This window comes from Nannochloropsis gaditana (genome assembly GCF_000240725.1).
Source record: "Nannochloropsis gaditana CCMP526 unplaced genomic scaffold scaffold721, whole genome shotgun sequence".
NCBI classification, from domain to species: domain Eukaryota; class Eustigmatophyceae; order Eustigmatales; family Monodopsidaceae; genus Microchloropsis; species Microchloropsis gaditana.
The window spans coordinates 1-10,323 of NW_005803232.1; the positions used below are offsets into that span (position 1 = coordinate 1).

The 10,323-nt window shown below is 57.9% G+C and overlaps 1 protein-coding gene across 1 annotated transcript; it reads right to left on the bottom strand.

Annotated features, from left to right (window-relative positions):
- Positions 1-9,899: 9,899 nt before the first annotated feature.
- Positions 9,900-10,037, bottom strand: NGA_2091400 (cobalamin 5 -phosphate synthase; the record flags this gene model as incomplete). Its single annotated transcript, XM_005853826.1, has 1 exon — positions 9,900-10,037. A coding segment is annotated over one exon (138 nt), but the record flags the coding sequence as incomplete, so codon positions are not given.
- Between the last annotated feature and the right edge of the window lie 286 nt (positions 10,038-10,323).

Here is a 10,323-nt window from a genome sequence, read left to right on the forward strand (position 1 = left end):
CCCCTCCCTCTTCCTCCTCCTCCTCCTCCTCCTCCTCTTCCTCATCATCATCATCATCACCTTCTTCGTCGTCCTCTTCTTCCTCTGACTCCTCGCCTGCATCGTCATCCTTCTCTCCAACTAAACCTTTCCCTCCTTCCTCCTCGTCCTCGTCCTCCTCATGCTCATCCTCATCCTCATCCTCATCCTCATCCTCATCCTCACCCTCATCCTCATCCTCATCCTCATCCTCATCCTCATTATTATCATCCTCGTCATCATCTTCATCATCCATACCTTCCACCATCCTGTCCTGCACTTTCTTGCGGACCATGGATTGCCCACCCGCACCTTTAAGGCCATTACCCTTATCTTCCTCCCCCTCCTCCTCTTCCTCCTCCTCGTCCTCCTCCTCGTCCTCCTCCGAATCTTCCTCCGAATCACCCTCCGAATCACCCTCCAAGAGCGCCTCTAAGTCCTCCTCATCCTCCTCGTCGTCCTCGTCCCCTCCAAACGAAGGTCCTGGCTGCACGAATCCCGTGACATGGATCACGCCTGAGCCACCCTCAACGGAGAGCATAAAGGGGCTGTCCCAGCCCAAAACTATCTCGAGGTGCGCCTGCTCCGCCGTCCCGGCTCGCAACGTTGCAATCAGACACTTCGTCTCGTCGTCGTTCCAATCCTTCGTTGTCAAATACACGCGGTGATCCCTCTTATGACCGCAGTCTTTACCAGCAATTTCAACTGCGACGTTGCTAAGGGTGCAGACATATCCCTGCGGGGCCGCCCAGGTTGCCGGCTTCCCAACAGCTACTTGAGCTCCTGCAGAGATGGGAATTAGGGTTCGGTAACGACAGTCAGCATCGTCGATGTGCAAGGCTACCGCTGTGCCGGATACAGAGACGACAAAAACGATACTCACCATAGAAACTGAGAGCCATTTAAGTAGGTTTGCTTCAAGTTTCTAGCAAATGAATAGCGGAGATGCGCTTCCCAACCTCCTGTAGTCAACCTTTTTCTTGTTCGAACGAGGACCAAAATGTTTCTGCAGCCACCGTAAAAGGACGATTTTCCCTGTAAATAATGCAAGAGGTAGGATATGGTAATCCCCCCCCGCGAAATAGAGCACGAAAATGGTCAGTAAGACGAGGGAATCCACGGGGATCCAGGAGCAGGGGGGTCTGCCTTGCCAGGAGCGGACGGTCCTCGCTTGAGCACTCGCCAACCCCTCGATGTCCTTCTTCCTCATTCCACCAGGCACTTACCCACACAAACATCCTTGCCTTCACATTGGAAACAGCGGTGAAGCTGCTTGTCGCCAGCGGCCTGGCTCAGATTTGAGAGTTCTGTCGACCTTTGCAGTCCTCACCTGGCAATTATTTTCTGTTAAATCATAGGGGATGGCCCGCAATTACCATGCCGCGTTCGGGCGCTCTCATCTTCTCGTCGCAATGATCCTAGTGTCAGTCTTCCAAGGGCTTCAATCTCTGAAGGACTACCATAACATATTCTGCGGGAAGGAAAATTGCTATGATTTGTTGGGAGTGCCGCAGGTGAGTCACGTGGATCTTGCGGGAATCGGCAGCGTGCATCTCATTCGTGCCCAGACCTAAGACGAATTCCGACCGCCAGAGCGCGTGTGCAACGTTAGCTCTCTTATTGATTACCATGAGACGATGAATGTGTGAGGGCTTTTGTAAGTCAAGCTTTTGCATTTACCCCTCTCCCCGGCATGACAGGAGGCCGAGAGTCCCGCCATCCGCCGCGCCTTCAGGCAGCTCAGCTTGGTCCACCACCCCGACAAGGGGGGCAGCCCCAGGGTCTTCCAGGCCCTGAATAAAGCCTACCAGGTCGTGAGTGACGAGGAGCAGAGAAGCCTCTACGACACGTGCCTCAAGAACCAGACCTTTTATGTGGAAAAGTACGGGCACTTTTATCTCCAGCAGTACTATCCCAAGAGCAACACGCTGCTGGTCATACTCTTCCTGCTCCTCGTCTTCTCCATTATGGGGCCCGTGATCCAGCACAGCAAGTACACGCACGCCTGCGCCTACCTGAGGACAGCGGCTGTGAAAGGCTGGGGCCTGCACGAAGGCGGCTCCCGGGAGACCTTGGAGATACGACGCCGGGCCCTGGAGCGCCTGCGGGACCAGGGCAAGGGTGGCAATGGCAATGGTGGCGCGGAGGGGGAGGGAAAGGTGGCAGCGACTGTGTCCGCGGCCGGTGGTGGGGGGAAAGGAAAGAAGAAAAACAAGGGGGGGGGACCAGGAGGAGCTGGGGGGGGAGGAGGGAAGCAAGGAGGGCGGGGCGGAGGGGGAAGCGGGGGTGGAAAGGGCGAGGAAAAAGTAGACCCCGACTTTGAAGCGGCCGTGAGGGCCATCGTGTCGGAGATGGAGATTCGAGGGGGGCACCGGGAGTGGGAGTGGGACGATATGCTGGTTGTCAAGCTCTTCCGGCTCCCTGCCTTCCTGGGGGCCTCTGTGCTCTTTCAGACGCGCTGGTACGTGAACCACACCTTGCGAGGCCAGCCCTTTAGCGAGGAGGAAGAGGCATACCTGGCGGCGCGAATGGTGGGGCCGGGACGGTGGGAGTCGCTGGAAGAGGAGGAGAAGACGGAGCTGGTCCAAGCCCGGATCTGGGAGGACAAGGAGTGGAGTTTTGGCGACTGGGTGGAGGAGAGGGAGCTGCAGAAAATGCCGCCGAAGATGAGGAAGAACTATTTGCGGCAGAAGAGGCGGATGGCCAACGACGGGCCGGGAGACTTGGTGTCAGACTAGGGGGGGGGAGTAGATGAGATGGCGGGGAGATCTAGTGTGTTGTGGGGACAATTTTGTGCCTTTAGAACGGTTTGGGCGGTGAGCAGAAATAGGATTCTCTGTTCTTCTAAATCACGACAGGACCGCGGACCGTGGAGACGGAGTGGAGGGGTAAGGGGGAGGACGACAAAACATCAGGCGTCGGGCGGTGGACCGAAAGCAAAGCACATTGCTAGGGGGCAATCAAGGCAACCAAAGGCCAAGTAGGATTCTGGCTTAAGGACGTTCTCTATATTCTTGCTTTGAACTTACATGACAATATATGGTACACGCGCCCCTCCCTAGTAGCCCATCTCCTTCACCAAGGCCGCGTACGATGCCAGCTCCTCCCCGGCCCCCTTCCTCCCCCCTAACCCGCGCCTCGACACCACAGTGCCTCCCGCCCCCAGTGGGGCCAGCACCAACACCGCACATATCTCGTCCCGCACCCCGCACAGGGCCTGCAGGTCCTCCTCCTCCCACGCGGCTCCCAGCAAAGCCTCCAGCACCCGCTCTTGCGCGTCCCCGCCACCTGCCAAGAGATGGTCGTGAAGAAGCAGCGCGGTATACAATTCTTGTGCGGCAAGCTTGCGCACACGGGGGAAGCGATGTCCTAGGAGGAGGAGGATGAGACGCAGGGCTGCAGCGCCGGCTTCTTCCTCTTCTTGGCCGGCTCGGAAGGTCAGGGGAGAGAGGAGGTGGAGGGCGACTCTGAGACAGGCGAGAAGCTTTGTGACGTTGCGGCAGCCTGTGACCTCGCGCAGCAGCCGGTCAGCCAGTCTCCAGGAAAGGCTCGCCTTACCTGCGTGCTTCCCGTCCTCGCTGCCCACCTCCCATCCTGCCGCCTGGGCGCGAGACACCAGGACTCCTTTTTGATAAAACAAATCGAGGGAGCGGAGCAGAGGCATGATGACGCGGTCGTTTCCGCTGTGCGCGTCAAACAGACCTAGCAGGCTTTCGAAGAATTCCTGAAGACGAGGGGGCATCTTGTGCCCGTCTTCGCAGGCGTTGGACCGGCATTCCTCCTGCCTCTCGCGCTTTGAGAGACGCTGCTGACGCGCCCACTCCACCACTGCAGCAACACTGGCTTTCACCACACTCTCTGTGAGCCCCCCCACGCTGATCACGAGGCCGGCGACGATCGCCTCATGGTAAGCCCGAACCCCCAGCAACCTGACGGCCCGGGGATAGACCGCTGCGGAGTCCCCTCCTTTGAGGGAGAGGCCTCCTTCCGCCTCGCTCGAAAACACCGCCAGAAGCGTGGAGTAGGCCTCTGCGTCCCGTGCGAGGGGCAGAATGGTGGAGAGGACACGGCCGGCACATTCTCGGACCGCGTCCAGCTTCTCACAGAGCTGTTTTAGAACCGCCGAGACGATGGCGGTCATGAGCTCAGGACTTATCAAAGACGTCGAGGAAGCAAATCGTCCCACCCCCGCGTCCCCTATCGATGCCGTCCCCACTGCAGTGGCGGCTGCGTCGTCCGTCTTGGCATCCTTCACCCCATCCGATACCGACAAAGGCTGGCAGGACTGCCTCGGGAACAGGCCGCACCCTGGTCCATACGGGAAGAGATAGGCGCCTGCCTGCCCGGGGGGGAAAGCGATTTCGCACAGATGCCCATTGCATCGAAGGTCTCGCACTTGGCCCCGACCGTGGGTCGTCAAGACCCAGTCTCCGACTCGGAGAGGCCGCTGGCCGTCTTGCCACCCTTCCTGGCTCTCTTCGACCGCCCCCCCCGTCAAGCCCCCCCCTCCGCGTCGCACCAGCGTCACGGTCTTCTCCAGGCCCTGCAAAGCCGCCATGCGCACCCACGACCCGACGTCCCCCCGTTTGTCCATCGCATAGTCACCGGTGCCCTTCAGCAAGAGACTAATCAACCGATGCACCTGCGCACTGTTCATTCCCCTAGCCCCCCTCCTCCCCCCCCCCCGACCACCTCGACACCCAGAGTCTCTGCCATCTCTCCCAAGGCCAGTATGCCGTTCCGGCGGGTTTCCGCATCTGGCTCATCCCCTACCCTCCGATTAGGCGCCAACTGGGTCTCTATGGTGTCCAAAAGCGCTGGAAAGGACGGAAAAAGGAGCCGCGCGGGGAGGGCGCCCAAGGCCCGAAGAAAGCCTCGGGTGACAGCGACGTTCTCGTCCGTCTCCACCAGACGCCGGTATTTGTCCACAACCCGCGCCTGCAGACGTGCTGAGGGCTCGTCCATGCCCCTTCCGAAGTAGGCATGGGTAAAGGCCCGGATGGCTGCGACGGCGTGCGCCCGGACCGCGTCCGCCGGGTGCCTCAAATTCTCGTCCAGGGAGTCGAGCAAGCGGAGTTGCGTTTTGACGGACAGAGGCACGAGAGCCAGGGCCAGGCACTCGATCAAACGACAAGCAGCCTCGCGCACGAGTTCTCCGCCACGGCCTCGGTAAAGGCGGGCCTGCTCGATTCGAGGCACGATGGCCACTACAGCCTTGAGGGTCTCCCCGGGCAGGAAAGAGGGGAGCTGGCTCAAGCCCAGCAGGAGCTCGGCGACGCCCAGCAAGGCTCCATGGCGACAGCAGAGGTCCAGTGCGTCCACCTGCGCGACGAGGGTGGGGAGGATATCGTCCAACAGGAAGGAAGGGGCCAGGCCGGCCATGCGATGGAGGGCCTGGCTGCCTAACAGGCGTATGGACGGGTCTGGGTGCCTGAGCTTGACCAGAGCCAAGTGCTCGATGATTGACCGAGTGTAAGGCGGAAAGTGAGCCACCGCGGGACCGATGGACAGGTAGGCAGCCTGTCGGTTCCCCAGGGTGAAGTAGTCGGCCGCCGCGAGAATGGCGATCCCGTGGGCAAAATTCCGGGCCCCCTGACGGCCCACGTTTTCCTGGAAAGCGGCCGCTGCCGCCCTTCGGCAGTTGATCTCTCTGTCGAAGAGCGCGGTCAGAAGCATGCCAGTTGCCAGTCTCTGCACATAGGGGCGCATTGCTTGGGGTGAGTATGCACGCGCGAAGGCCCAGCAGACGTAGCAGGCCGCGTCCCGCACGTGGGCCCCGACGCTGGCCTGCCCCCGGCGGACGTCGTACCGCAAGGCTCGGGTCACCACCGGCACCGCCAGGCCCAGTCTTCCCGGCAACAGCGACCCGCGTCGGGCCAACTCGGCGAGAGCCAGGCAGCCGCCGTGCCAGGCGCTGTCTGGGGCGCTCTCCGTGAAAGAGGAGAGGACAGAGGCCACCACCTCGTCCGCGTAGGACTCGGGCAGCCGACTGGCGATCCGACCTAAACCCTTTGCGGCGGACCAGCGAACCACGGTGTCACGGTCTCGGAGGCCTAGAAGAAGTTCCTCCACGATATCCTCCAACGCTTCCGGCACGTCCTCCTCGTCCTTCCCCTCTTCAACCTCCTCTTCCTCGCCCCCCTCCTCGGTCCCTCTCTCAGGTCCCAATCGTCGCCCCCCTCGGGCCTCCTGGACGCTGCGCAAGTTGTCCAGCAATGACCGTTGTCCCCGCCGGTACCGCCACGACGCGACGCGCGGAGGCAAGTAGGCGAGGGCGACGCGCTGTAAAAGTTTTATCTTCAGCTTCCGACTCAGCGTGAGGCTTCCCAGGTCACTGGATGGGCCCTGCGCAAGGCAGCGCAAGAGGGAGGGCAGAAATGCGAGCAGGTTTTGTCGGTGACCAGCTTTGAGCAGCACTGACAGAGTTTGCAGCACCCCCAGGGGTAAAAATGCCTCCCCTGGGGCGGCCAGGGTAGCCTCGAGTCCTCCTCCTCCACTCCCTCTCTGCCCCCTTTCCTCCATTTCCGCACCTGCCGAAGGATCGCGCACCCCCAGGACGCCTTCAGCCCACTTCAGAAAGACGGCGAGCTGCCCGCATTCCATGTCCGGGCGCTTCAAAAGACTCGCGAGGCAGACAGCGGCGGCTTCCCGCGTGGGCCCTGGATCCCGCAAGTACTCGGTCGCCTGGTCACAGATAGCACCCACCAGCGTCACGCTTGACTGTGCCCGCCCAGACTGTCCTGCGTCTACGCCTGAATCGATGGAGCATATGTTGAAGGGCACAAGGACGAGCATGCTAAGCCAGAGTAGGAGTATGTATCGGGTCTGCCATAGTCCGCAATCCTGCCGGTCTTGTGATTGCAAGGCGTGAAGGACCGGCTCCAGGTCGGTTGCTTCATGAGGAAAGAAGGTAATCACGGTCTTGCGACCGCGTAGCCGGCATAGCACGTATACAAAGGCGAAAAGCGCATCTAGTTGGGCGTTGCGAAATATTTGGAAAGGGAATGAGGGAGCCGGCGCCGTTACCTGTTCAGCTAGCCGTTTATTTTGCCAGCTCAAAATAATAAGTCGGGCTCGCCCCATGGTTAGGGCTAACATCTTTTCCATGGCAGGATCTAAGAGAGTACTTTGCTCTAAATATTTGTCCAGTACTTTTTGTAGCCATTCGAGCTCCCCCGTAAGAGAGGCGGGGGGCTCTGGCCCTGCTAGAAGCGTAAGCCGAGCTAGCACTTCATCTCGCTCCACAAAATAGGTCGACTCGCAAGAAGTCTCTTCCTCATCCCTGTCGTGGCCATTGTTGGAGTCGTCTGGGCAGCTTTCCATCGATAGCTGTGGTTGTGGGGGAGCTAGGGGTGAAGAAAAGGAGGAAAGGTTCGCCAAAACTGGCCGAGGCCTTTTTTGATACTGCCGACGTTGGCCGGGCTTTTTCGCAGCCCTGGCGCATCGTTATACCTAAGTAGAAGGTGTTGTTTGTTATCAACGGGTTATAAACTAAGAACCATGTCTTTAAATAGCACCATGCCATTGTGCAAGTTGCCGCTGGATCCACTCAGGATCTACTTGAGCAACAAGAACAGGAGAAGCACGAGGAACCCTGCAGTCGGACCCAGCGTGCCTCCGCAGTGACAAAACCAAGCACTAGGGATTTCAGCCGAACAGAAGTGAATATTCTTTACATGCAGAACTTTTAACTCCTCATTCGCTCATGTTCATGGTTCCCAATCTTGTCTATTGTGCTCAAAAGGCTGTGAATCTCAGATGAGCCAAAGCGAAACCGGCGCCGTCCACCTACATAATCGTTCAACTACATTATCATCACCATGGCTTTTAGAAGCCCGCCAAGAGATTGATGCCAAGGCAAAGCCACCGGGGTCTTTAGGTTTACTGGAGGACTGGGCAGTTAAAATCTCAGACATCCAACAAACTCTGCGCCCACATATTTCTGCTGCTCGCCTAGTACTCTTCGCAGGTGATGTATTGGCACAGAGAAAAAATCAAATTATGTGAGGGTAAGTATCAGGTTTCATTATAATCCTATTTCTCAAAGAACAGGTGACCACGGCATTACGCTATCTCATCCGGGCGTGTCAGCGTATCCCCGGGAAGTGACAAGACCTATATTTCAAGACATCGCTTCAGGGACTGGAGCAAGTGCAATCCTAAGCCGAAGCAACGGCTGCGAACTGAACATCGTTGACGTAGGCATTGATACATGTAAGGATGAAAGATATCCATATGAGAATGGCGGTGCTTCGTTCACGATTGCCGGCGGGGCGCATCACATCACTGTGACCCAAGCGAAGGTGAGTAGGGGCTCGAGAGACATGACGCAGGGCCCAGCGCTAACCCCCGAGGAACGGGCTGCAGCCCAAAACGTGGGAGCCGAGGCTGTGCGAAGATACCTTGCTGAACATGCGAAGGCCCACCCTGCCCCAGGTGCCATCAGTTGCAACGAGGACACAACGGGAGGGGCGAGTTCTCATTCGAGGCTTGCGCTCTGCATTGGTGAACTTGGCATTGGAAATACCACCGCTGCCGCTGCACTCGTAGCCGCATTAACAGGCTCGCCAGCAGCGCTGGTCACGGGCAAAGGAACGGGTCTAGATCCGGACGGGGTGAACCTGAAGGCTCAAGCTATTGAAAAAGCTCTTGCTGCCAACAGTGAGCTGGTCCGGGAGAGGGATCCCGCCCACGTCCTCGAAGCTGTTGGGGGTCTCGAATTGGCCGCCATGGTAGGCGCTTACTTGGAAGCGGGTCGATGGCGCATGCCTATCTTGGTCGATGGCTTCGTGTCGGGGGCAGCGGCTCTGGTCGCGCTCCATTTTCACCCTCCTCTTGCAGCATTCTTGTTCTGGAGCCACCAGTCAGACGAGAAAGGGGCCTCAGTGTTGCTGCAGGCCGTGGCAACCAAGGCACAGGAAATCGATGTACCCTATTTCCCGCCGCCTCTCATGATGAGTCTCCGACTTGGGGAGGGAACTGGGGCTCTTCTGGCTTTGCCCCTCCTGAGATCCGCCTGTGCGATCATGCGGGAGATGGTAACCATGGACTCCATGGTCGAAGGAAAGAAAGAGTGTCGCGGCATTGACAGCGAAACAGGAAGTAATCAGGACAAGAAGGAACTCGGGCCGAAGTAGTCGATAAAAATGGGAAGGGGGACTGCAAGATTCAAGTTTGAAAGCTATGAAGTACTTTTTACTCCCTCCAATTTATTTGCCCAATTTTTTTCCAACAGTGTGACAGACATGCTTATACTTTTGTAAATAACTTTTTTTGCTAACACTCGGCGCGAAAGCCAAAGTCAATCAAAGGCCGAGATGTCAAAATAGGCAAAACGGCTGTAGCCGCCAGCATGACGAGAGGGAAGGGGTTTGTCTGCGTCTGCTTGAGATCAGCGCTCAAGAGCAGATATACGCACAGCTCGCAGACCTGAATCGTTGCGCCTAAAAAATCGCCAATGACCCCCCCAATGATCAAATTTCCGTAATACGACGCCCCAAGAGTGACCAGAACCACGACCAGGAAGACACTCATGGCTTGCTCAACAGGGAGGAGCAACACGGGAACAAGGATCGTGACCAGTGTGCCCAAGCAGAGACGAGGGAGAGTCAGGAGCCTCTGAGAGTCCGCAAACCAATTGTAAAGCCCTCGCTTGGCACTTTGCTCATCTTGAATGTAGTGGCAGGAGTATATTAGAGGAAGGACAGTCCATCGAGACACTGTATGGGCCACTAACAGGGCCACGCTGGCGGGAGAAAGGGATAAGGAGGGCAAAAAAGTGCTTATCGTTATGTCCGACTGCGACAAGGATTGCAAAACCTCCAAGCTCTTTAGTTTCATCCCCATGACGAGAATCATGCCCACCAATGCATAGGTTCCCACGCGAGTGTCTGTCATAATGCGCAAGATTTGCAAGCGCCCCCACCCTCCCCCAAAGGCATCCAAAGAATCTGCGAGTCCGTCTTCATGAAAGGCTCCCGTTATCCATACACCAGCTAATGTCGAAGCCGCTGCAGCGACAAAAGGGGTCCAGAGCACCGCCGCGGCCTCGAGCCAGACAGCCGCCCAAATTCCTACACAGAGCCCTAAGAAGGGGAAATGCATCATCGACCGCATTAGATAAGCGGGGTGATGGTCGGCCTCTGCCCAACGAGGGACGTTTAAACGCGTTAGGAAAATGACAGCAGTAAAAAAAACACGCTTCTCTCCGCGCAGGAACGGCAGGTCAACATAAGTGTCTGTGTCTTCGTCCGTGCCCGCTCCACGGTCTTCAATCTCTTTCTTGGAAATGACCGACAAATCATT